At 50.3% G+C, this 27,847-nt stretch overlaps 1 protein-coding gene and 1 pseudogene across 1 annotated transcript; both read left to right on the forward strand.

The window, feature by feature from the left end:
* The first annotated feature begins 3,685 nt into the window (after positions 1-3,685).
* LOC114694551 lies at positions 3,686-4,396 on the forward strand (annotated as a pseudogene).
* Positions 4,397-14,760: 10,364 nt separating this feature from the next.
* Cx3cl1 (C-X3-C motif chemokine ligand 1) lies at positions 14,761-25,821 on the forward strand. Its single transcript, XM_028871456.2, has 3 exons — positions 14,761-15,012; positions 21,135-21,243; positions 22,934-25,821. The coding sequence occupies exons 1-3, from the start codon at positions 14,943-14,945 to the stop codon at positions 23,931-23,933; spliced, it is 1,179 nt and encodes a 392-aa protein (XP_028727289.1). The 5' UTR covers positions 14,761-14,942; the 3' UTR covers positions 23,934-25,821.
* Positions 25,822-27,847: the final 2,026 nt, after the last annotated feature.

Raw genomic sequence — 27,847 nt, forward strand, 5'->3', positions numbered from 1 at the left:
TGCCTAAAGATAGACATTTTAAAAATTATTTATTATTATTATTATTATTATTATTATTATTATTATTATTGTGTGTGTGTGTGCGTGCCTGTGTGAGTTGATGTGCACCACATTTGCTCAGTGCCCAGAGGGAACCGGAGTTCCAGGCAAACTGTGGGTAATGGGAACCAAACCCAGGGTCTCTACAAGAGCAATGCATACTCTTTACCTCTGAGCAATCTCTGCAGCCCAGAAAGGGATTTGGGAAAAGAAAAGCCTCAAGGGAGCGGGGAATGGTAAAACACAGTGACATGCTGGTGGAAAGGGGAATAACGGGGTAGAAACAATCAAGTAGGGCCAGAGAGACAGGTCTGGGGTAAAAGTGCTTGCCAGATGAGCTGAGTCCAGTCCATGGGATCCTGCGGTGATTTGAATAGGTATGACCCCATAGACTCGTGTTTGAATGATTGGCTCATAGCGAGTGGCACTATTAGGAGGTATGACCTTGTTGGAGGAAGTGTGTCACTGTGGAGGTGGGCTTTGAGGTCTTACATGCTCCAGCTGGGCCTCATGTGGCCGTCTCCTTCTGCTGAATCAAGATGTAGAACTCTCAGCTCCTTCTCCAGCACCGTGTCTGCCTGCATGCTGCCATGTTTCTTGCCATGACTGAAATGGACTAAACCTCTGAAACTGTAAGCCAGCCTAATTAAATGTTTTCCTTTATATGAATTGACATGGTCATGGTGTCTCTTCACAGCAATAAAACCCTAAGACAGACCCACATGGTGGAAGGAGAGAAATGACCTTTTCAAATTGTCCTCTGACCCCCACCTACACATTGTGACATGTGCACACACATGCAGATACAATAAATACATAAACAAAGTGATGAATAATGTTTAAATGGGGAGGGGATGTAAGGGAGAACAGAGGCGGGAGTAGGGGAAGAGATACCCAACATTAAGAGTTTACAAAAGAGTCATTGGAAACCCAGTCTTTTGTAAACTCATCAAAATTACAATTTTTAGTAAAAGAGTTTGAATGAAGGCATCTTACACAGAAGGGCAATGATCCTCCCAGAACCCAAAAGTCATTAAACAAAAATCCTAGTGCCAGATATTGGTCAAGGAGTCTACAGAGGTCCCCAAAGCAATACAAGCTATTGCTATTGCTTATGGTTGCCAATCAGAACTTGATGATAAACCTCATTGCTGAAGATATCATACATTTTGGACACAAGTCATGGAGAAGTCAAGTGACCACGTGACCACTTATCAAAATTATATTAGTAGGTCCCCCCAGGGCCTCATGCTGGTTAGGTTTTGTCAATTTGACACAAACTAGAGTCATCTAGGAAAAGAAAGCCTCAACAAAGAATTTTCTTTATTAAACTGGCCTGTGTGCATGTCTGTGGGGCATTTTCTGGATTAATGATCGCTATGGGAGGGCCCAGTCTACTGTGGGTGGTGACAGCCGTGGGCTGGTGGTTTCAGAGGAAGAATATTGTTAAATGGCCTAGAGGCCATTCTTGTGATAGTTTGGTGAAGAATGTGCTGCTTTCTGCTCTTGTCTAAAAAATCTGCCTGAGGCTAAAGTGAAGAGTTTTGGATTAATGATGTTGGCAGAGGACATTTCAAGGCAGCCTAGTATTGACTGTGTTGTGTGGTTATTAGTGGCCACTCTTATGCAGATCTATAATGAAAAGGAGCAAGCTGTGTTGTTTTTATCTGAGTTGTTCTATTTACCAATAAAGACTCGGGAGTCAGATGTTGGGATGAAAACCTGATAGATTAGAGAAGCCAAGGACCAACCAGCTAACCTTCCTTTTCAGCTGGAGACTCAGCAAAAGAGTATCTTTCCATCCATCCCAAACCAAAAAAAAAAAGCCTGAGAATCTCTACGTCTCTCCATACTCCTTCCTGTACATCTCTCTATCTGTATTCCTGGCTCCTCCATATTCTCTATGGCTAATCTTTGTCAACTAGTCACTGGCTCTGCCCCCTGATCCAAGACAAATTTTATTAACTCAGTCTCAGAGTTTCACCATGTGAGCAAATATCCTGCAACAAAGCTGAGCAAGGAAAAAAAACACAAAATGTACAGTTTGAGGAGAAAAGAAACACTAGGAAGTGCAGCGAAGCTAAGCTTGGTGCCCAGTGAGACATAAAGTTTAAAGAAAAGCTAACTGCTGCATGGAATAAAGGGATTGATGACTTCAGGACAAGACCCCACCCCACCAAGCTTCCGGCTTGTGAAAAGGAACGAAAGAAAAGCTTTAGCAGTGAAGGAAACCATCGAACACAATGCTGATGAAAGTATATTTGAACAAGGGAGCCAAGTTCCAGCCCCAACAAGCAAAAGAGATTGGCAGCTTCCGCCACGTGGTTCTGGCTTTAGAGTCAAGGATACAAGAAAGGGGTTGTGGATTCTCCCTCTCTGGTTAAGGAAAGCTGCTGAGGCCAGGCATGTGACAGGGGTGTCCCTGCATGGAGGCCCAGAAAGACCATTGCACAAAGCTGTGAAAGTGAAGCCTGGATTGCCTCAGAGACCCCAAAATGTTGGCGATGCCAGAGCTGTGGGATACTTGCTGAGGAGAGCTGCAAGCAGGGAGTGAAACCAGCCCAAGGGAAGTGTATTGTAGTCAACAAAACTGAAAGGGTTGGAGATCTGAAGGGCGCTTTGACATCAGACATGGAGCTGCAGAGTTTAGAGATTGTCTGCCTGGTTTTAGGACTTTTGTATTTTTTCACTATGCTCCTTTTTCCTCCTTTTTGAATGATAATTTATATTTGGTGCCATTGTATGTTGGAAGTATTTAATCTGCTTTTTTGATTTTGATTTTACAGGGGGTCACAATTAAATTGTCACGAGTCTCAGAAGAGACTTTGAACTCTAGACTTTTCACAGTGTTGAGACTGTTATAGACTATAGGATCTTTTGAAGTTGGACTGATGCATTTTTTTTTTTTTTGCATTATGATATGCTTACAAGCCTATGGGGATCAGGGAGTGGAATGTGGTGGTTTGAATAAGGATGGCCTCCCCTATATAGACTCATATATTTGAATGCTTAGTCATCAGGGAGTGGAACTACTTGAGAAGGATTAATAGGTATGGTCTTGGTGGAGGAAGTGTTTCACTGGGGGTGGACTTTGAGGTTTCAAAAGCCCAAGCTAGGCCTAGTGTCTCCCTCTTCCTGCTGCCTGCAGATCTAGATGTAGACCTCTCAGCTACATCTTCAGCACCATGTCTACCTGCACACCACCATTCTCCCATCCTTGATGATAATGGACTAAAACTCTGAAACTATTAGCAAGCTTTAATTAATGCTTTCTTTTATAAGAGCTGCTGTAGGCATGCTTTCTCTTCAAGCAATAGAACACCGACTAAGCAAAGGGTTTCTGCAGGGGTGGGGCTGTGGAAATGAGAGAAAGTAATAGGGGATGAAAATGACTAAAATCCAATATACTTTTATAAAATTCTCAGAGGTAAAAAGTAAAATGGTAGTTACTAGGGGCAGAGGGAGGCAAGAGGTCCAGTGGGAATAATCCAGATGTGAACCAGGAGCATGCTGAGGGGCCAGTCAGACAAGCTTTATGCCATGCACTGAGGCACAGACTCCAAGCTCCTTGTCAGTTCCTCTCATGATGGGAAACTCATCATTTGGAACAGCTACACCATAAACAAGGTCCATGCCATCCGTCTGCACTCCTCCTGGGTCATGACTTTTGCAGACATTCTTTCTGGGGATTAGATGGCCTGTGGTGGCCTGGATAACATCTGCTCCATTTACAATCTGAAAACTTCCTAAGGGAGTGTGTGAGAGTTGTGAGATGGCAGAATACACAGATTATCTGTCCTGTTGCTGGTTCCTGGATGACAATCAGATAGTCACCAGACACCACATGTGCCCTGTGGGACATCAAGAAGATAGGCCAGCAGACAGCCACATTAACTGGACGCACTGGAGATGCTATGACCCTGTCCTCATGACGCCAGACTGTTTGTCTCTGGTACTTGTGGTGGTTCAGCCAAGCTCCGGGGTGTTCAAGAAGGGGTGTGCCGGCAGACCTTTACAGGACACGAGTCTCATGTCAAAGCCTTCAGTTTCTTTCCCAATGGCAATGCCTTTGCCCCTGGCTCAGACGATGCTATGTGCTGTTTGCCATTTTTGCATATCAGGAGCTCATGACATCATCTGAGGGATCACATCTGTATTATTCTTCTCCAAGAGTGGCCACCACCTCCTCCTCGCTGGGTACGACAATGACTTCAACTGCAGCATGTGGGATGAATTCAAAGCTGGCGGAGCAGGTGTCTTAGCTGGGTACCACATCTGCATCAGCTTGGGGGTGACTGAAGATGGCATGGCTGTAGCAACAGTGTCCTGGGACGGCTCTCTCAAGATCTGGAACTAAGGCCACAGGTGGATGCCACAGTGACTGCAAGGCCATTCCAACCTTGAGAGTTATAAAGCAGTAACATATTCTATCCAACCATACTAACTCGGACACCCACACCTCCTCGGAACTTCAAAGGGGTGGGATCTTTTCCCCTTTACTCATTGCTGAAGCCAGGAACACAGTTCCCATTAAAGAAGGATCTCTGTGCTGTAAACTAAAACACACTGTGCAATTCTTCTGGGCCATTGTCTTGTCATCCTGGATGAATTTTAAAAGATAATTATGGACAGATTGGGGGGAGGTGTTGGAATGGGAGGATCAAGTGGGGAGAGGGAGGGAAGAGGGAATTGAGGGGGGGAATACAGGGAGAAACAACCAAAATTAAGGGGCATTTGAGGGGTAGCATGGAAACCTAATACAGTAGAAACTTTCTAAAATATATACACACATGAATGTGGTCTAAATGAAATTGCCAAATAACAGAGTCCTAACTGGCTATCTCTTGTCACCAAATGAAGCTTCATCTAATTGAGTCGTTGGTCAAGGGGGTCTCATGGGAACCCCCAAACAACCCAGGTTGTTGCCAAGACAATAGACTACTCTCCACAAACTGACGGCAATGCCCCATTGCTGAAGACAACGCCTACACAACTCACTGAACACGGAGAAGTCAAGCTGGTGCCTGTGTAGAGCCTTCATCCCTGTTTTGGTGTCTTTGGTACAGGGAAATACCCTACAGGCTACCGAAAGGGAAACAGGAACACCAAGCCAACCACAAACCCTTTGGTCTGCATTGCTGTCCTGCCCGTAAGAGATGCTAGGGCAATGGTTGCACAAAGCTTGTGGAGGTAACCAACCAATACTTATTGGACGAAAGGTCCACTCCACAAGATGGAACCCATACCTGACACTGCTTGGTTTACCAAGAACCAGAGACTAGATAGCCCAGGGACCTAGGGTAAAACCAAATACTATTGGTCAAAAGGGGGGGGGGGTAGGAATGAACTCAGTGCCTTGTTCAGCCATCATCGGAGAAGCTTCCTCCTGCAGCAGATGGAAGGAATACAGAGACCCACAGGCAGACATTACATAAAGAGTGAGAGACCTTGGAATGATCAGCTGTAAATGGGATGTCTCCAACAAATCCCCCCACTCAGAGCTCAAGGACCCAGAGGAGGAAGAGGCGGAAAGAGTGTAAGAGCCAGAGGGGATGGAGAACACCAGGAAAACAAGACCCTCATCAGCATTTAGAATAAAGCTCATGAGAACTCACGGAAGCAGCATGCAGAGGACTGCACAGGGCTGCACGGGGCTGCACGAGGCTGCACAGGGCTGCACGAGGCTGTATGAGGCTGCACAGGGCTGCATGGGGCTGCACGGGGCTGCACAGGGCTGCACCAGGTCTTCTGTGTCTATATTATTTATGGCTTACAATTTAGCATGTTTTTATGGGACTCCTGCATGTGCAAATGAGTCTCTGATTCTCATGCCTCTTCTTGGGCTCTTTTCCTTCTGTTGGCTCGTCTTGTCCAAATTTGATGTGATAGTTTTTATCTTATTATGTTGTGTTGTATTTGAATATCTCTTATAAGTGTGTTCTTTTCTAATAAGAGACAGAAAGAGAGGTGATCCTGATAGGTGGGAAGGTGGGGAGGAACTGGGAGAAGTAGAAGGAATGGAAATCATATCTGGACATATTATGAGAAGAGAATCTATTTCCAATAAAAGGGGGTAAGGGAGACAGGCTGAGAAAGCCATAGGGAGAAAGCCAGTAAGGAGCACCCCTCCATGGCCTCTGCATCAGCTCCTGCCTCCAGGTTCCTGTCCTGCTTGAGTTCCTGCTCTGACTTCCTCCAGAGACAGACTACAGATGTGGACGTGTACGCTTAATAAACGCTTTCCTCCACGCCTCACCTCTGAAAGAGCGAGAGAACCAGGGCTTGCGGCAGACCCTGACTTGTCAGTGATGCGGTTTGTCCCTGGTTTCTGTTTTCTGTCTTGTCTCATGCTGTTTCACACAATGCAGCATAGGAAGGAAAAAGATTCAGAGGCAAAGTTAGCCACGCCCACGTTGGTTGCGATGGCCGTGAAAGCTTGGTCCGCATTGCTCCATCCTTCCCCTCTGCTGAGCGGCGAACCTGTGCAGGCCGGCACCCTTCCCCCCTGCCCTGTCCTCACTGTCTGGTTTCTGCTCTTACCTGGGGTTTCCTGGGAAGTTGGAGGGAAGTTTGTAGTCCTGTGACACTAGCCATCCTGTCCCTCCTGTCAGAGACTTGTTCAGAGAGGTGCCTGCCCTGTGCATGGCCAGTCAGTGTGTTATTTGTATGTGAAACAATGTACAAATCAATGTTTTGAAAACAATGATCTCAGATTTCCTAAGTCAAGTTTTAAACAACTTGACTCCCCCCCCCCCCCCCCCCCCGCTGCAACCCCGTATTGAATGGGTTTATTCTTAGAACTGCGTGCTGTGGAAGTGCTCTGAAGTGCATATAGGACTCAGTCCTTAGACAGCGGTGGCTCTGTCCATCCATGTTGTTCCTCTGTACACATACTGGAATTAGCAAGGGCTTTGCAAACTTGAATGATGGTGCAAGTCACTGTTTTCTTTACTTATAAAAAAACAAAAAACAAAAACAGAATGAAATGTAACAGTTCTGTTGGGAATGATGGCTGTTGGATTGGGGGGGGAGGGGAAGAGGGAAAGACAGCCACCTCTGTGTCACTTCCTGGAAGCCTGTCTCTATGGGATGGCCTTTTGCGTCTGAGGAAGACCACTTTTACGCCATGCAGACCTTCGTGGTTTTCATTTTGAGCCACAGCGTTCAGCAGCAGTGTTTGGACCACAGTGTTCTGTGGGCCCTCCCCACCCCCTATATCCTACACTCCCCCACCCCCCACCCCCCACTCCCACCCCACCCCCACCCCACCCCATCCCGACCCTTGTTTCCTACACTCCCCCATCCCACTCCCACCCCACCCCACCCCCATCCCCACACCCCACCCCACCCCTGACCCCTGTAGCAACAGTAGTGGCTACATTACTCAGTTTTCTATAGCAGAAATCCCTTTTGTTTTTTGTTTTGTTTTTGTTTTGAAGTGGTATCATGTACAAAACAGAGCTGTGACTGCGCAGTAAGCCTGGACCTGGGAAAGCAGAGACGGTGCCGCCCCTTCTCTTTCCACCAAATGATTACAGAACTCTGTATGGCACCCTCCTCAGCTTTTGCATTTAATTTTAAAGTCAGTACATTGCAAGGAGGCTGGAGGTTGGATGCAAGATAGATACTATATTAAACTGTACTGTTATTTAAGATGCAATAAAGCAGTTTGACATAAAAAAAAAAAAAGAGTGCCACCTCTCAGGTTGGTGGTGCGACTTTGTAGTATTTAGCCACACAATTACTGGGGGGCAATCAGGTGTGGAATGGGCTATGACCAACAAAAATTCTAAGAAGTAGGCCAGGCAGTGGTGGCGCACACCTTTAATCCTAGCACTCGGGAGGCAGAGGCAGGCGGATCTCTGTGAGTTCGAGGCTAGCCTGGTCTCCAAAGCGAGTTCCAGGAAAGGCGCAAAGCTACACAGAGAAACCCTGTCTCGAAAAACCCAAAATAAAATAAAATAAAATAAAAATCTAACAAGTTCCCTGTGGTCGTCTGGGCAAAGGAAGGGCTTCCCCCCTTTCCGAATTACAGGATTTGGATGGGCACCTAGTGCCATAAAATATGCTTTCTATTTTGGTGTACAACAGGGTCTTACAATGTATCCAAGGCTGGTCTTGAACTTCCCAACCTCCTGCTGCAGCCCCCTAAGGGCTGAGATTATTAGTGTGAACCACCACACACCAAACTACCTCCTGTGGTCTTTTGTTCAGAATTCTGTAGGCATGAAGTGTTTTGTCTTGAGTTTTGTTATGAGCTGAGACTCTGTCTCCTGTATGTCTGCACTCACTAAAGCCAGGACCTTGAACACCATGCTCTTCGTGCTTCTCAAAGCTTGTTACAGCTCCAAGGGATGGCGTTCAGTGTGGTTTCTACTCCTTCCATGGTAATAAAGGATTAGGGAAGGTACTTCCTACAACTGTTGATGAAAAAACATTAAGAGTTCATCTATATGGTGCTAGGGGTGTGATTTCAAAGGGAAAAAAAAAAACGTGTTAAGACTATGGTCTGAGGATTAAAAGCAGTTTTACCTAAGAGCACAGCCAATCCGATACCTCAGATTCGATTTTATATTTACTCCTGAGTTTATCTGTTCTTGCTTGCTGGATGGAGAAGAGGTGGGCTTATGGACAGGGTATGCAGCTTCACTTCCCTAGATCTTAAATAGGTTTCCTCTCCTCAAAACACCACAGAAGCGTAAAATATAAATGAAAACACTGTCCTTCCTATGCAAGAACACACAGGGAAGGCTAATGCCACACCATTCAAGGGTTTTTCAACCTGGCTATTTGATCTTTTTACCAGGAAAGCTTTTAAATAATGCCCATGCCTAAGACCCCACAGATAATGGTTTGGGAGACCCTCAGGGAATTCTGATGCCTTGTTTTTGGCAGGGGACTCCGTCCCCTCCAGCAGCAAAGGCAGCTTCTCTTTGGATCCAGGGTCACTGGTTTCCCTGAGAATTCCGTAGGCTCTAAGAAGTCCCTCAGAGATAGGATCCCTTTCCTTGGTATCCCCCACACTTGCCATCTCCCCATATGCGGTCAGTCTCCTTCCCCAGCTCCACAGCCTCACTACCCATCTTACCGTCCATGGCTAACGTATGTGCCAGGCAGACCTCCCTTCCACATCCCTGAAATGGCATGACAATTTTACCAACCCATCTTCATGCTTAGTAGGGCAACAACACCCAACATCTGGAATGAAACAGTAACAACAACCTTCTCTATTGTCTGTTGTTTGGGTAACACTGCATGGTCCTGGGTTTCGGCTCCGTTATTTAGAGTGTATGCCTAGCAAGTCCACAGTCCTGGGTTCCACCTCTCTCACAGAAAAACCTGAGGCCGGAGGGAATAAGCCTCACACCTCAACACTCATGAGACAGAGGCAGGAGCTCTGGAGATCAAAGATAGTCTGGGCTACATAAGAATCTGCTCCCTGACTCAAAACATACCCCACTATATAATGACATGGAATAAAATGCACATTTTATACAAATCAATTAGTAAGTGAGGTGAAAACAAAAATAGGAGATGAGTCGAGGCATAGGCACAGACTGTCAACAGCTTCCTGAGCATGAAAGTCTATGGGTTGGAACTGGAGGAAGAGATGGGGGGGAGGGGGAGTGTGGCTGTGCCCTCCTGATCGGCCAGACAGAGTGAAGTGAGAAGAGCTGGGGGCAAGTAGGGAGCCTGAAAAGGCTGTGAACCCCTGCCCTCCCTCCCGATGCTGGTGGTCTCAGAGTCACCTCAGCGTGACTAGAGGAAGGCCCCTTGCTCATGCTTCACACTTTAAATTGCTTCCCTGGTCATTCCTTAGCTCAAAGTCCCTCCCACCTCACTCCCCAGCTTCCCTGTCCTTACTTGTGGTCCAACTGCAGCCTCTCTGCAGTCCCTTCCTCAGAGCCACTGGCATAGACATCCCCCTGGTTAGGAAGGAGCCTGCACCTCCATCTGGATCAGGCTCTTCCTTGCCTGGAGAGTTGTTGGAACCCTGCCTGTAAGTCTGGTGTCACCACACACTTGGGAAGCTCAGGCAGGGGATCTCAAACTCAAGGCTAGCCTGGAGTATATAGTAAATTCTAGACCAGCCTGGACTACACAAGAGAAAGTTGGATGGATGAATGAACAATAAACAAACAAGCCTGCCTGAATGCATATTGTAGGCCTAGGGCATGGTCCAAAGTTTGTGGGTCACAAGACAATAGTACTTCGACAATAAAGTCAATTGGTTCACCCGGCAATCCATCTATTCCATCAAAAGGAAAAGTGTGAGCACTCTGCTCATACATGCCTCACAGTATTACTCATCCCAGTGTCTTCCTTGAATGTGTTTTGGGGCCTCATCCAACATGTTGGTTAAAGTTCTGGTTTATAGGAAGCACACAGGATAAGAGAAAAATTAGATGACTCATAAGGAAGGAACCAGATAAGGTAGAATGAGAACATTGTTCAAACATAGTCTTGACTCTGAAAGGTCAATGTCATAAAAATAAAAACATGCAAGTGATCCACAAGGACTGACAGAAAATAGCTGTATGCCATGCACACACCTAATGGTAGCTTAATTCAAGAAATAAAAGCAGGAGTTGCCAACTGTGACTCAAGCCTGGATATTCCAGCACTAGTGAGGCTCAGGCAGGTGGATTTTGAGTTCAAGGCCTACTTGGGCTACGTATCAAGACCTTGTGAAAGAGAGGGGGAGGGGGAAGGAAAAGTAAAAACGGCTGGGAAGATGGCTCAGCAGTTAAAGGACATGCTGCTCCTGCAGAGGACCTGGTTCAGTTCCCAGCACCCACGTCACATGGCTCACCACTGCCTGTAACCCCCTCTCCAGGGGATCGCATACTCTGTTCTGGCCTCAACAGGCACCTGCTCACAGGTGGCACACACAGACCAACATACACAAAAGCAAAAATAAATCCTGAAATGGAGAAAGAAGGAAGATCAAAAGGAAAGCAAGACAGGGATCTGAGGCAGGGAAGGAGAGAGAAGAACACATTCTGGGACAAATGTGAATGTGAACTGGGTATGGTATGGTGGTATTTTATTTGTACTGAAATGTGATTTTAATTGTATGTTAATAAATAAAGTTGCCCTGGGGTCAGAGCTATTAGAGCCATAGCAAGAGCATGGTGGTTAGAAGAGCTAAGTAGATTTCTGTGTGTTCAGGGATACAGCCAGCATTGGAGACATACGCCTTTAAGACCTGGAGGGCGGTACTTACAGGCAGTGACGAGGCAGTCATGTGTTTACAACCAATGAGAAGGCAGAACAGAAAGACTGTTTAAAGACAGACACACAGGAAGTAGCTCTCTCTTGGGGAAGCTAGGAGCACTGCAGGAGGTAAGATTTTAGCTCTGAGCTCTGACCTCTCGGCTTTCTCTTTTACATTGGTTCTGTGTTTCTTATTTTAATAAGACGGTTGGTTACATCTACAGTATGGGATGGCATAGGAGAGTTACTGTTAATTCTGTGAGGGGAACAGTTATAATTGTCTCATACTTATGAATGAAAATGGAGGTGCACACTGGTCTATTAGGGGCAAAATGTCAAGCAGCCAGAATTTACTTTGCAATAGTTTGGCCAAGAAAAAAAAAAAACCAAACAAAATGATGAAACAAATATGAACAATGTTGACCGTTGAATCGTGGAGGTTAAAATATGAAAACCCTTGTGCCTTTCTTCTATTTTGTTTGAAATTTTTCAAAGAAAGGTTGAAAAAAACAAATCTTCTTTGCTTATCTTTGGGCTAAGAATTCATCTCCCTCCTTTCTTGCTTTCCTTCCTCTCCTCCTCCTCCTTCTCCTCCTTCTCTTCCTCCTCCTCCTCTTCCTCCTTCTCCTAGGGGCTCATATATCACAGGCTACGTGGTTGATGATGATCTAGATCCTCCTGCCTCCACCTCCCAAGCACTGGGATTAGGGGTGTGAGCCAGCACACCTGGTTTCCTGTGGTTCTGGTGATGGGACCCAGGGCTTTGTATGAGCTAGGCAAGCACTCTACCAAATGAACCACACCCCAGCCCCACTTTTTCCCTCCTTTCTTATTTATTTATTTTTACAGTCTAGGGATGGAACCCAGGAACTCATATGTGCCAGACAAATGCCCTAACATTGAGCTACACTGCCAGTTTACTGCTTCCTTACTTCCTGCCTCAGCCCACAGCCTGAGAGGCCTTGGGAGGCCTTGTATCTTCTTCCTGCTACTGAGCTGGGGCTCTTTGAGGCCAGTGATTATGGCTGATTTGCTTGCCCCTGGGTCTCTGTCTTACCACAGTCCCAGACACATACAAGGGCGTTGTGAACACCGTTGTAAAGAGTGTACCACTCTTTCATGCCAGGCACCAGGAAAGCCATTAGTTTTATTCACTCCCCAGGCACTTGCTGGGGCAGCCATTAGCATCCCGTTGTACAGATGGGGATCCTGCACCCTGCCCTAGTGGGGCATTTAGGGTTGCAGAGTTGTGTTTCACTGGGTCCGGTGGGCTGAAAGCCTGGCCACTGTGTCCAAACTGCATTCTGCAGTTTCTCCTTGATACCTGGGTGAGATGGGGGGTGACAAGCACCTGTAAGCAAGAAGCTGAACCCGTAGGGAGCTCGGGCTGTCTCTAGGACTGAGCGAGCGAGTGAGCAAGTTAGAGTAAAGCTGTTTTTATCTTTTCACCCACAGTGTGGGCATTCCCACCCTTGCTTGTCAGATGGTTCCTTGCCAAGGGATGGAGACTCAAACCCAAGGAACAGCTAGCTGGGTCAATCCATCCTTCTTCACTTCCCATCTTCAGCTACCCTGTCCCTAAAGTGAACCGCCACAGTGACAGAGATATCAGTCTTATACCCTGGGTTTGTTGTCAAGACTACAGGAGTTAGTCGTGGAAAACGCTTACGTTTTGTTTTGAGGTATTGGGGACAGGCTTTCTGCATGCTAGGTGAGCACTGTGCAGCTGAGCTACACCTCCAGCACAGTGGGAAACCTTATTAGAGAGTGCTTGGCTCCCAGTAAGTTAGCAACTCCCTCCCAGTGTTACAGAATCCAAACACTGTGCCACAACTCCAGAGTCAGGCTTGCGTCCTGCAAGTCCTCCCCATCCCTCCTGCCAGTCCTCCCCCGTCCCTCCAGATTGTCCTCTGGAGCACACCCTCAAGCCCAGGATCCCAGGTTTCCATTCCTACGTCCTTCTCCCTTACAAATGCAAATGCTGTTTTCCCATTATGCTCCCTGGTTTTCCCCACCCTCCCTTTTCTCCTTTTCGCTTTCCCTCTGCTCTCTCTCCTCCCACCTCTTCTTATCCCATCTTCTGCTCTTACACAGTGCAGCACAAAGAAGCCTAGGTCTCTGGATTTTTTGTATTTGTTTAGCCATACGAGAGTAACTATGTATGTAGCCCAGGCTAGCCTTGAACTTCAGGCAATCCTCCCTCAGCCTCTTCAGTGCTGGGATTCCAAGTATGAGGTACCATGCCTGACCTGCACAGCCATTTTTATCACCCCTTGTTAAGTCTCTCTCCAGCTGTAAAACGAGGCTTCCTAGCTTCTTATCTAGCCAAGAAAGGGAAGGCCATCTGGGCCCCAACTGGACATTGACCCCTGCCAGGGGAGCCGTCCCTAACTCTATAGGTATCCAGCTGCCCCACACCCACCCCAGGTGCCAGCCCTGTTTTAGTGGGTAGCAGGAGAGAACACGAGGTCCTCTGGTGTAGCAGCTGCAACTTCTCTGCCTGGCCAAGTCTGGACCAGGCTGGCTATGATCCAGCTGGCTTCATAGCCTGGGACTCTTTTCTAGACAAACTGGTTTTTTCCCCCTGGCTAGCAGCCCAAAAAGAGCAGCGCAATTCACTGCCGGCCCGAGACTGGAGAGGCTCTACTTTTTAGCTGACTGTTCTAGACTCCCAGGATTGTACCTCCTGTCTTCAGGGAAGCCTGCTGGGAAAGCAAGTTATGTGCAGTACCCCAAGCAAGACCTTGTTGCTGGGTCTTGCCTGGTCTCAGCGAGGAAGCTTCTAAAAGCTCAGAGCTCTATTAGCCAGACTCTCCTTGTACAGCGGGCAGAGCTGCCCTGCTGGGAGGCAGGACCTCTCCAAGGCTCTGCGCTAGGGTCCAGGGAGAGCCAAGAGGACTATGACCCTGACAATAACGTGGTCGTGCTGGTCTGGTTGCTGGCAGACGGCAGAGCTGGCAGAGGGTAGGGCAAAGGCTAGAGCCGGCAAACAACGGCTAACTAAGCAGGTCTGAAGCTAAGGGTCCTCTCCATGTCCTAGGCAATCCCCACTCTGTTGTCTTCTTCTCTGTGTTCCTGATAAGTTTATTCTACACAGTGAAGCTCTGTATGATTTGAAATGCTCCGTCCCCTCTCTGGGCCTCAGTTTCCCCATCTGCCCCTAGGAGGCAGGACTGGATTATTCTTTCAGCAAACTGTTTGCTGGGCTCTGTGCTGAGCCCTGCACAGATGCATTGGCGGAAAGGTACTCGGAGCTTCTAAGGGGTGACGGCTGGGGCTTCTGCATCACATGGGCGAAAGACCCCACTGCCCCCAGATAAGAAAGGGCTTGGCAGATCCGGTATGGCGGGGCCCAGTGCTCTGAATGTCCCTGGCTCAGTGTCCACTTAGACCAGACCTAGGCTCTCCAGGGAAGGTAGCCCAACGCGCCCCCCTCCCCCGTCCCGGGTTCTCACCGAGCCACTCCCGGAGCAGAGCTCAGCGCGAATGGTTCCCTGGCAACCTGGGAGGAATCCAGCCGCAGCCACAGGCTCTTTCCTCTCCCCTCCCACCGCCTCCCACTGCGGGCCGCCGGGGGCGGAGGCTGCCAGTCCATTATAAAAAGCAACCGAGGCTGGCGGCAGAGGACTACTCGGAGCTGCAACGCGGCGGAGCCTCCTAGCCTACCGGATTCCTGCACTCCAGCCATGGCTCCCTCTCTGCTCGCACGGCTGCTGCACCTCGCCGCGTTCTGCCATCTATGCTCCCTGCTGGCAGGTGAGTGGGTCTCGACCCTGCCTGGGAAAGAAGGGAGGAGTGTGTTGGGGTGCAGACTGCATTTCCCTGGGGAACTCGGTCCCCGCTGGCCCTGGCCATCCCAGTGGCTACTGGGGCAAGAATGGGGGCGACAGCTTGGAGGGTCTGTGGGAGGCACAAGGTGTGTGGCGAGGAGTGAGGGCTGGGCGAACCTGAGCAGGCTCCTGGCTGGGGGACTCTGTTAGCTCTTCCTAGTGAGGTTAACTATAACCTCTATAAGCCCCGGCCCGAGGCCAGAGAAGCGTCATGACTTTCTTTTGCTCTGTTTTTCAAGGCCCCCAGGAGTAGTTAAGGTCAAGGTCACTGCAGCTTAGGGATGGGGCTTGCCTCTATACTGGCATGCAGATTATCCCTCTGTCTGTCTGGATGGGGGCATCATCCTGGCCACCTCCTCCAAACCCAGCTTAGGAAATATTTTATCTCCACGGGCTTGTTTTCTGGACTCCACTACCTGATAGCACAAGGTGTAGACATTCCTAGGGACATAGGGAAGATGGAGACCCAGAGATGGTTAGAGAGCCAGCACGCAGGGCAGGAGAGGTGATGCCCAGGGTCTTAATGGAGGAGAGAGCAACTGGCTTGCGCATCCTCTGTTGACCACCATGCCTCGAGAGTTAGCCCCATCCTCAGGGAGGGTCCAGGCCTTTTGGCAGGATGATGCTCAGAGAAGGTTGCACGTTGCCTTAGGGCACACAGTGAAACTGGAAGAATAAGAACCAACCCCCAGCTTCCAGGAAATCTCCATGGAACTAAATCACCAGTGCCACAGGGAGCTGGTGATGAGTGGGTGTGGGGTGGGGGTGGTGGAATAAAATTGTGCCCGGCTTTCTGCTGTCTGTCTGAGCTCTGGCTGCAGGCCTGGGATATTTAGAGACAGTGAGCACAGGGAAGTGGGAGTCAGATGGAGGATGCTCTGCCATCACCTTGCTGTGTGTCCCTGAGCTGGGTCTTGACTTCTCTGGCTTCAGCCACTGTGCCTGGCAATGTAGCCATTGCCTCGCTGATGAGAAGGCTCCAATGTCTAGGGAGGCATTTTGGAGGGTGTGTATGGTGGTAGTGGGATCTCATTTTTATTAAGCTTGTAGGAAAATCCTAGGCATGGCTGGAAAAAAAGACCCTGAAATGTTTGAGGTCTGAGGACCCTAATCGTGCTCGCTGGATTTGCTAGGAGATGGTGGGCATGATGCAACCCTTGTGAGCCTCGGTTTCTTCTCCCCTTAAATGAGGTATTCAGCTAGGTCCACCCTGGAGCTCCCCAGCAGGGGGATCTCAGGCGTTAGGGCTGCTGCAGGCAGGTGCATGGCTGGTGCAGGGTATCTGCGTCAGTCCCCAAATGTGGGTCTGCAGGGCTATGTCAGGCGATCGCTCAGCGCTTTATGTAACAGGCCTGCAAATGCAAGTTAGAGCAGGGAAGACTGCTCCCAGCACTGACGCATTCACTCCCACTCAAGTCTCAGCAAGAAAGAGAAAAGGAAAAAAAAAAAATCTGCTTTCAGCTGTTACAGCCTGCGTCCCCCACCCTCAGTGGGGGTGGAGGGGGCAGGGGCATACAGCTCCAGTGTCAGATCCAGGGCCCTGTGGATTTAATTAAGAGCTCCCCCACATCTCCGTTGGTCAAGGTTTTATATGCCAAGTTAGGCACTTCTGCGTGCATCTTGTCCATTCATTTGGCAAACATGAGCAGGACACCTGCTGGGCGACAAGCACATCTCTGGGTGCTGGGACCATAGCCATGAATAAAGGGGCTAAGGAAGCCAGCTGAAATTTGACTGCAGTTTACACAAAAATAAGCCTGTCAGCCATTTAGTCTGTTAGAAGGAAAAAGCATTGTTGTTGGGGGGGGGGGCACTTGTGTGTTTTTTGCTTGGTTTTCGTTTTGCTTCTGAGACAGGGTCTTTCCGTGTAGCCCAGGCTGGCCTCAAACTCATGCTCTTCCTGTCTCAGTCTCCTGGGAGAGGGCTGGGGTAGGAAATGTGCTGCTCCTTTGCCTACCATGTTGACATCATCTATGGGAAGAAGGTTAGGGAATGGCTGAGCTCTCTCTAGGGTGATGGTCCTCGCAGGTGATATTCGGCAATTTCCAGAGACATTTTTTATTATCACAGATGTCCCAATATTTTTGGCTCCTGTCATAGAGTCCATGCATCAGCCTCCACAATGAGGAGAAATGTGAACAGTATGGTCATTGAGAAAAGCTTCCCCAAGAGCAGAGTGCTCCAGCCATTAAAAAACATCTAGTCTCTAGTCACTCCATACTGTCATGTCCGTTTTAACGGTGAGAAAATTAAGGAAGGGCCCAGATAACTCAGCTGTACCCTTCCCCCAAGTCCCTGTGGCAGCAGCTTGGTGGCCACTCCTGCCTGGGTCTCGCAGAGACCTTCCTGAGACAGCCCCAAGTGCGGCTCCCCTCAGAAGGGCTCACAGCCGAGGCTGGCTCTGTGGCTCTGCACAGCCTTGCAGATGCAGGCAGTGGGGTCCTCTCTGACCTACTCCTGCCTGCCACACGGTCTCCTTTTCTTCCTCTTATCTCAGGTCACCTCAGGGCTTTCTCAGGAAGGTATCTGCGAGACCCAGGCAGGAGTGGCCACCAAGCTGCTGCCACAGGGACTTAGGGAAGGGGGTGCAGCTGAGTTCTTCTTAGGTCCACTGGGGATGGAGGAGGGTGGCAAGTCTGTACTATAATTTGGGTGGGGGTTGTGTCTGAGTAAAGGCTCAAGCCTCTACTCAAACACCTAGGACCCAGTGTGTCTTATGATTCCTTAGAGACAACCTAAGGCATACTTCTTCCAGGAAGCCTCCCCTGATTACTCATATTTGAAAGTTATCTCACATTCCTGTAAATCCTAATATGTTTGTTTATGGCCAGAACATTGAATCCTTTACCAGGATTAAACCGGCTCTGCCACAAAGTAGACTGTGTTCTGGGCAAGTGACTGAACCTGTCTGATCTTCAGCTTCTGCATCTGTAAGAAGAGAATAGCTATGAGCCCTTGGCAGGGCTTGGGGAGCGGAGAGGAGCAGATAACATAGGATCTGATGCACAGTAGGTGCTAGCAGAGAGGTTCTCGTCCTCACCATCTTACCTGCCTGTAGATCTGGGGCCCCTCTGAAGAGACAGGCCCCATTTACACCCCTCACCCCTGGGGCCTCATAGCACCCAGCTCAGGGCCGGCAAGAGGGAGGAGCCAGCATTTGCTGGCTACCTCAGTAAACAGTGATCACTGCGAGGAACTTCAGCATCTGCAGGAAGAAGCTCTCAGGGTTAAAGACAAGGGAGCTCCGAGCTGTGTATAGACTCAGAAATAATTCAACTGGGTGCTGGCTGATTCAGAAAATGGATGGATGGATGGATGGATGGATGGATGGATGGATGGATGGATGATGACTGGTGAGTGGATTGGTGACAGGCAGTGGGTGAAAAGACATTGATGGGGAGGGCGGGACTTTGAAAGAGTGACAGATGAGCAGGAGGGCAGATGGATGGATGGGGATGAGTAGAAGGTAGCTAGGAGGACGGAGGAAGTAGGAGGTAGAAAGATGGGTGGATGACGGATGGATAAGTAAATGGGTGCATAGAGGGGTGGGTGGGCTGGTGAGTGGGTGGATCTAAAGGAGAGACAAGCAGATTGAAATATTACTTTATTTTATGAATATTTACTGAATACCCAGGTCGTGGTCAGCGCAGAGATGCATGGTGCCAGTGAGACAGACACAATGCAGTCTGATCCCCCGACTCATTGGGCAGACAGTAGTAGATGGCTAGCTGCACAGAAATGCTGTCTCCTTTTCTAGAAATGAGGACTTTGTTCTGAAGAAGGGAAAGGCCTCCCCCTGCTAGTGACATGGCTGTCCTGGTAGAACCAAGTGCCGCTCCCCTCAGAGGGGCTCACAGCTGAGGCCGGCTCTGTGGCTCTGCACAGCTTTGCAGATGCAGGCAGTGGGGTCCTCTCTGACCTACTCCTGCCTGCCACACGGTCTCCTTTTCTTCCTCTTACTCAGGTCACCTCAGGGCTTTCTCAGGAAGGTATCTGCGAGACCCAGGCAGGAGTGGCCACCAAGCTGCTGCCACAGGGACTTGGGGGAGAGGGTGCAGCTGAGTTATTCTTAGGTCCACTGGGGATGGAGGAGGGTGGCAAGTCTGTACTATAATTTGGGTGGGGGTTGTGTCTGTGTCTCTGTGTGTAGGCCAGACATCAACCCAGCGCTGTTCCTCAGGAACTCTCTCCACTATCCACCTGGTTTTTGAGACAGTCTCTTCCCTGGGGTCTGGAGCTCACTGGTTCTCTCCTTGCTGGCCGGTGAACTCCAGCGATGCTTGTCTTTGCCTCCTCACCACGCCTGGTCTTCTACACCGTTTCTGGGGCATCCAACCCAGGTCCTCAAGCTCTTGCGGCAAACATTTACCTGCTGACCATCTCCCCAGCCCTGAACTGTGACTTTCATATCCTGGTTCTTGGGGAAGTGGGGAAAGCATTGTAACCTAGCCAGTGAATTTAGTAGCTACTAATGCTGACCTTTGATGACCTGGCTTAGACCCACAGCCCAAGCTTCCTTTCCCACAAGGTGGACAGATGGGTTGGTTAGGAAGTCCGGTTGTGTGCTTGCCTTTGGCTAGTTCTTTTTTAGGGACTGTGCTGAGGACACCCAGCCTCATGCCTACTAGGTAAGCACTGTGTCCCTGAGCTCCACCTCCAGCCTCCCGTGGCCATTCTTGGCAAGATGGAGAGTGTTTTCACATCATTTGTGTGTAAGTACTTGTGCACAAGCAGTGTGTTTTAGTGGGAGCTGGGGAACAGCTGGGCTCCCAGGTCCTAAAGACTGAACCAGATCAGCTTGGTCACGCCACACTACTTCTTGGGGAGTCGGGTTCTAGATGCTTGACATGGCCTTTACCCAGATCTAGAATCCAAGCTCTTCTTCGTTTTTTTTCTCCCCATTTTCCATAAATATACACGGTTCAGATGACAGGACACTCTGCTGGAAACTTAGAACAGTGGTTCTCAAATGACCCTTTCACAGGGGTCACCTAAAACCATCTGCATATCAGATATTTGCATTACAATTCATAACAGTAGCAAAATTACACTTATGAAGTAGCAATGAAAATGATTTTATGGGCGGGGGTCAGCACAACATGGGGAACTGACTGTATTAAGGGGTCACGGCATTAGGAAGGTTGAGAACCACTGATTTAGAAGGGGATTGACAAAAAGAGAATGTAAAAAATGTCAAATGTTTCTATCAGATAACGGGGTTTACCCGTTCAGAAACCCCTGTCCAGGGGCTTTTGCTACAAAGCTATCTGCATGCCCTGGGCCCCTATCCTGCCCCACCCCCTGCCTTTCCCCTGAACCTGTCTCAACCTCATTCTGCAGTACTCAGGGGCACCTGCTCAGTAGATGACCCCCCCATTTCCAGACAGGCAAGCTTACCTGATCCATGTGTGAGGAGGAGGAGGGTGCAGGTGTAGGGTGATGGCTAAGCACATGACTTATAGGGCCAAAGACAGGGATGGACAGGGCAGGTAAGGCTACGGGCCAGGGAATGGGACTGGGCAAGGTCACTCACTCCCTTACCACGCAGGCCAGGTGACCATAGGCAGATCTGTGTCTCCCTTAGATTCCTCTCCTCTGCTGTGACTTCATTTTAAAAATTAAACCCTTCCCGGCTGGGCACCATGCCACATACCTTTAATCCCAGTACTCGGGAGGCGAGGCAAGTGGATCTTGGTGAGTTCGAGGCCAGCCTGGTCTACTTAATGAGTAGATGACAGGGCACTCTGCTGGAAGTGTCCTGTCCAGGACAGCCAGGGCTACATAGACAAACCCTGACTTGAAAAATGACCACAACAAAATTAAATGCTTCCCAGGTGCCAGACAAAAGGAGCTTTATAAATAAAGGTTTATTTTTATCAGTCCAAAACAAATCCAGAGGCAGAGACTCTTGCTGTCTGGCAGGTTATCAAGGGTGAGTCAGCTCTGGGTCAAGGGCTCTGGCTTGGGAGTATAACTGGGAGAGGCTGGTTGGGGAGGGGACACCAGATGCCCAGGGGTCCTACTGACTGGGGGCCTCTGTGGACTCAGGTCAACAACTCGGCGTGGGGAAATGCAAGAACATATGCCAGAAGATGGCCTCACGAATCCCGAAGAATTTGCTCCTCCGCTATCAGGAATCCTGTGGAAGCACCGTCATGTAGGTATCTCTCGGGGCCCCAGAAGGTCCTGTAACATCTGTAACCCTCTCCTAACTGCCTCATCCTGGGCTTCCTGCCAAAGGCCTTGGCAAGTGCCCCCTTGTTCCCGGCCCACAAGTTACCTCACTGACCTTATGATCAGTGCCCAACAACAGAGGTGAGGAATGGCTTCCTGGGTGGCCCACTGTGATCCAGGGCAGCACCCGGGACGGGGCTCCCTCTCAGGCCAGAGTCCTGTTTACACAGCCCTCAGCCCATTAGATCCCATGGAGGAGGTTGAACGAGTGGCCTACCAGAGCAGGATCCAGACTCCAGTAGGTCAGCCAGGGGCCTTGGTCACTTCCTACCTCTACACCTCAGTTGCCTTATCTGGGAGATGGGTAGCAAGAGGGTGAGAGGAAATGGAGGAACTGAAGTGGTTGGCTAAGCCCTTGGAAGGCACGAGGGTGGGTGCCACCAAGCGACGGGAGAGTTCCCAGCATTCCCCTCTGGGCAGGAAACAGGCCAGTCAGTCATTTTCTACCTGGTCAGGTTGGTCCCTCATTCTGTCTGGAGCACATGGTGAGTATTGCCCATTTGCTCAGTCTGAATCTTCCCCAGGACCAACGATGGCCCCCTGAGCAACCTTAGCCATGCAGGAAATGACCAGAGTCCTTTTGAACTCAGGCTCTGCTAGCGGAAGTGCAGCGCTTCCTGTCCCCTAGACAGCTCCCCCAAGGAGTGAGGTTCCAAATGCATTCCTGCCTGCCCTCTCTGCTTCCCACCACAGATTGCCTCTTCCAGAGACACCCCCCCCCAAATACCTGCCTCCGTCTTCTAAGGAGAGAGGAAGAGGGGACCATGGCACCCTTGGGAATGCCATGGCTTCCAGCATACCCCAGCTGGGCACACTTCTTTATCTCTATCAGCCTCATCTTCCCACTGGTTAAATGGGGTTAGCGTGCTGGCTGACTGCGGTGCAGACCCGGCATGACCTGCAGAGGCTGTAGCGTGGAATGAGAGTCAGCTCTGAGCTGCTGTTGGGACAAAGCAGCCACGCACAGCTTCATGGGAGGCTCTAGATGTAGACCACATTCGAGATCCTAGTGAGGATACTGTTGGGCTTTGGCTGTGAGAAGCAGCTTCAGCCTGAGGACAAAACCCTGAGGAGGAAGTTGGGGTTCAGAGACCATCACCACAAGACAAAGAACTTATGCACAGGATCTTTTCAGAGCCAGGAAACCCGCCCTTGTCACATACTGGTGTCCGAGAACACCTATGACGGCCGGGTTATCAGAGTCCAGAACTGCTTGCCTTGATGGTAATGATGTGGCTATTGACCCTGTAATTATTCCTGAATTTTACGATGCCTGCTCTGACTTAGATGCTTTCTCTAGGTAGTAGCTTACCCTTTATTTTGCTTCACAATAACACAGAAGTAGGGTTCCCATTTGCCTGGGGGCTTTCCTGGTTTTGAAAGGGGAAGTCCCTCAGGCTGAGAATACCCGTTCTGAGGTGGTGGGTTCCCCTCCAGACCACAGGCATTCATGTCTCAGCCGAGGGCTGGGAGACAGAGGGGATGGAGGGGTCCGACACCTCACGCTAGTCAGTCGGGACAGCTTCCCTGCAGGGTATGTGGGCAGTGCCCCACACCACCCCAGCCTGGCCGTCTAGAATCTGGGTGTCACCAGCCCCCTGTCTTCCTTGTAGCTTGGAGACGAAACAGCACAGAAACTTCTGTGCTGACACAAAGGAGCAATGGGTCCAAGAAGCCATGATGTACCTGGACCGCCAGGCCACTACCCCGACTCAAAACGTTGGCAAGTTTGAGAAGTTGGTTAATATGACATCTGGGATCACTCTGCCCACCAGGGGACCGTCCCCGTCTTTACCGGCAGAGCCCAAAGCCACAGTGAAAGGCCTTCCTTTTGAGCCGACTGCCATTTCCCAGGAGGCCCAGAGTCCAGTGGGGACTTCCGAGCCGCCGCCAGCAGCAGTGACGGGACCATCATCCTTAACTTCCAAGGCTCGGGATGCAGGGCTTGTTGTGACCAAGCCTCAAAGCACTGGGATTTTTGAGAAGGCTACCATCCCTACCACCATTTCGCAGAGTTCTGCTATCTACCGATCTGAATCTAGACTCCGGGTTGAGGAGAAGTCTACTGAGGCCCCATCCACTACAGTTCCATCCACCCAGGCGCCCACCACTTTCCATGCAACCCCAGAGGAGAATGTTGGGTCTGAAGTCCAGCCCACATGGGTCCAGGGACAGAGCCCCAGTCTAGGGCCTGAGGAGTCCTTAGGGCCTGAGGAGACAAGCCAAGCTCATACTGATGATTTCCAGGACAGGAGGCCTGGCAACACAGTCCATCCCTCAGCGGCCCCCGCCTCCTCTGAAGGGACCCCCAGCCAGGAGCTGACGCCTTCGGGTAGCTGGCTTCCCAAGTCAAAGGAGCCCATCCCTGCCAGTTTGGCTCCCCAGAAACGGAGCGTATTTATCACTCCTGTCCCTGACACCGAGGCAGCCACCCGTAGGCAGGCAGTGGGGCTGCTGGCCTTCCTGGGTCTACTCTTTTGTCTGGGGGTGGCCATGTTTGCCTACCAGAGCCTCCAGGGCTGTCCCCGCAAAATGGCAGGGGAGATGGTGGAAGGCCTCCGATATGTCCCCCGGAGCTGTGGCAGTAACTCATACGTCCTGGTGCCGGTGTGAGCTGCCTGCCTGCCTGTGTCCCTAGTTTGATTCAGACAGCTGTCTGGGGACCCCCATCCTCATACCCACCTTCACCCAAGCTGGGGCAATGGGAATGGGGAGGCTGGGTCCTCCAGGAGCCACGTGCTCCAAGCCCCCAGATGTGGCCCTGGAGGCTACCTTTTACCGTCCCCCACTCATCAGACACAGCAGGTGGCCTTCCAGCCTACCTATATTTGAGAGACTCCTCTGCTGCCGGCTGGTTGGAGGGGCCCTTGACATCCCAACCCCTAGTGAACAATAATTTATTGAATTCCCAGCCCCCATGACACCTGTTTCCTGTGAGCACCGTGGTCCGTCCATCTCACAAGCAGCAGGTCAGGCCCATCTGCCTGTCCCCCTGACCTCCTCACGGCTCCTGGGTTTGCTGCAGTTGCCAGCCCCTCCCCCTCTTTGGCCAGCCACGGTGCTATTTCTCCTGTCTCTCCCTGTCCCCTGTACAGAGCACACCACCACCACCACCACCACCATCCACACCGTGTTGTGTCCTTTCCTGCATGAGGTTAACGCTGTGTTTCCTGGAGCTCTCTGGGAAGGGAGATGAGCTTGTGTGGGGCTTTGATGCATCCCTCCAGACTGTGCTCTGAGGGCGTGCTGCACCTGAAGGCAGGGTCTAGTCCCCACGCAGCTCCCTGCACAATGAGGTGCCCCATCGGCAAAAGAAGCGTGGCCCAGAGATGGCAATATCCCCCGGCCCTGATATCCCGTCACTTTCTCTGAGATCCTTGTCCCCATCCCTGGATGCAACCCCGGCCCTAGCAACACTGATAGTCACTGCCATCCCACTGGACTGACAGACACCTTTGCTCCCTGTGACTCCGAGGGCTGGCAAGGGGTGACTTGAGATTCACTTCCTGCCCTGTGGGCTCCCACATGGGGGCTGAGTTGGGTAGGGACTTGCAGAAACAGAGGCTAACTCAGAAGGCCCCTCTGTGTCCTCACTAGGCACCCCTAACCCACTCACCAAGATTACAGCCACAGGTCTGCCCAGCCTGAAGCACAAGCCACAGAAGGAAGAGGATGACGAGCGCGCCTGGGAGGCGGGGAGTCCGGGGTAAGCACCTGGAGCAGCCACACACCTGATTGAAGTTTAGGGACCTGCACATGGACGTGCACAGCCCAGGTGGTTAAGAGGCTGGGTCCCCCTCTCAACTCTGAAAGCACTGTTCATGCCAACCTTTGCGCCACTATAGGCAGGGCCGGAACTCCCATAACATTCTCCAAGAGCCCTGTGAAAATTCCTGGAAGAGACTCTGTCCTGGGCACAGAGTGACTGATGAAGCCTCCAGCATGCCCGGCAGAGAAGAGTTGGGCAGCGCCCCCAGCTGGAGCTGGATTTGCAGACCTCGCCCCTCAGGGCCCCTGGTGGCAGCTCTCCCAACCCTGCGCCTAATAGCCCCAACCCTTTACCTTCAGAGCCTCCCGTGGGTGGGCTTCACCCAGTGACTCCCTCCCTGACAGGAAGCTCAGAAGAGTTGGCTCTGTCCCAGAGTAAAGAAGCCAGCCCCTTGGTGACCCTCCGTCCTGGGAAGCTTGTGGCAGGCTCTAGTCTGGCTCCAGGGTATTAACTGTGGGCTGGAGGAGCAGCAGCCTGAGTGCACTTTGTCCTGGCTCCTTCAGTGGGGAGCCTTCCAGGATTGGGACGCCCCCTTCCCTATTGAGAAAGCTGCTGGGACATGCGGTCCCCTTGTCGGACTTTGTGAGTTCTCCCCAGCAGGATAAGAGCCAAGATGATCTGGGGAGGACTTTGGAAGGAGTTGGTTAATCCTTTGGCTTTTTCGAGCATCATTACCAATGTCTGTGCCATTTTGTATTTTACTAATAAAATTTTAAAGTCTTGTGAATCAAATAAGGGTGCTTTCTGTGGGGCAGGCCTGGGGAGGGGCAGGAGAGGGGGCAGTGGGAGGGGGAGGGGCAGGAGAGGGGGCAAGTTCTGAGACCCTGTCTCTAGCTCATTCGCACCAGGGGCAGGGATTTTTATAGAAGGCGCTGCAGATGGGAATAAGGAGAACCAGGCCCTGGACTGACTTGGTGCTGCCTTGCTGTGGAATGGTGAGCCAATGCCTTCGCCTCTCTGGGCCTCTATGCATATAGGTGTGACTGGTCTCTTGGTCTGGCAAGACTCAGGGTTCCTGTGGGTCCTACTCAGTGTCCCACGAACCCCTGATAATGTTGCCACTTGTCTGGTGTCCACATTTTCCTCTATAGTGTCTCTACTCATTCTTGGTGTGTGTGTGTGTGTGTGTGTGTGTGAGAGAGAGAGAGAGAGAGAGAGAGAGAGAGAGAGAGAGAGAGAGAGAGAGAGAGAGAGAGAGAGAGAGACTCTTCTCAAGAAACCAGGAAGTTCATAGATATGACCAAAGTCTGAGCTGTTGTACAGGTTGAGAACAGCCCAAAGGTGCCATGGGTCAAGTCCAGCCCTATTGGTGTCTCTCGTGACTTCTAAGATAGATATCTTTTTAAAGCAGGGTGCTTCCTCTCTTCATTTTATATATTTATTTACTTATCTTTATTTTTGAAGTAGTACCAAGACCCAGGGCCTCAAGCATGCTAAGCAGGTGTGGTACTCCTGATCTGCACCCTCGGCTTTTTCCAACATTTTGTTTTGAGGCATGGTCTGAGTTGCTCACACTGGCCTTGAACTCATTCTGTAGCCCAGGCAGGTCTTATAATCCTCTTGCCTCAACCTCTTGAGTAATTAGGATTACATATTCTGTTGTTATTAACTATCACAACATCTTTCTAATAAGAACATCTTAAAATCAGAGGCAGCATGAAGCTGGAGAAAGAGCTAAGTAAGCAGTTATGAGCACTTGCTGCTCTTGTAGAAGACACAGGTTTGGTTCCCAGCATTCACCTCGAGCAACTCACAGGGGAGCTGATGCCTCCACAGGCACCTAACATACACATGCACACACCCACACATGCACATAAAATAAAACTAAATCATTCTTTAAAAATAAAATTAGAGGCAGCATTTCAATTCAGCAAGTTGGCCACATACATTCATTTTTCTATATTCTCTCAATGACTCCGAAAGGCCTGTGTTCCCTCACGGTGCCAGGCCGAGGTTAGGGTGGGAGTTAGAGGCTGTGCAACCTTTGCATTTCAACGTCTCTCACTCTCATGCTCCAGGCTCTTGGGCTCCATCAGCTCCATCTGTCATCCTCATCCTCTTGCTTTTCCCAGGGTAAGGATATGTTTCTCGGGTCTCCTGTCTCAATCAAAAACACATCAAGGAAAGACAGACCATGATTTCACTTCCCTCGGTTCTGGGGCCTCCCTCACCCCAATGTTTCCTACCCGTTTGCATCAGGAGCAGGGACTTAGAGTTCCTGAAGGAGAGGGGCTGCCTCCTCACCTCCGTGCAAGCTGCAGTCAACTCTCCCTCTCTGATGGGAGCTCTTTAGACGTTCATCCTACTGACCTGATTCCCACATCCAAGAAGGAACCACTGCCGCCTGGTGTCCCAGGCCCTTCCCACCCTGCAAGACATGGCCACAAGGGCTTTTGGCTGGCATTGCTGGAGGTGTGCACAACATCCTACGAAAAGTTCAGGAAGAGGAAGGGAGTGGGGAAACTTGGATCCCGGTTCAGGGCTCCCCAGGGACCTTGCAGCGCTGAGGCCTCGCATTTTCTCTTTCAGTTAGCAAGCTAGACTTAGTCAGGTGAAGCAATTCCTACCACCAATGCCAAGTTTGAAAGGGCAGATATTCTGAACCCCTGTGCAGTCATGCTGATAGCGACCATTTCTTCACAGTTTCCACATGCCAGGCTGTATGCCAAACTCTTGTGGTAGTGACCTTTATCCTGCAAGTAAAGTTTGCCACGGCTATGTGAACTCGGGCCGAGGGCGCAGCTCAGTGGTAGAGTAC

The sequence above is a fragment of the Peromyscus leucopus genome, chromosome 5 (assembly GCF_004664715.2).
Source record: "Peromyscus leucopus breed LL Stock chromosome 5, UCI_PerLeu_2.1, whole genome shotgun sequence".
Classification (NCBI taxonomy): Eukaryota; Metazoa; Chordata; class Mammalia; order Rodentia; family Cricetidae; genus Peromyscus; species Peromyscus leucopus.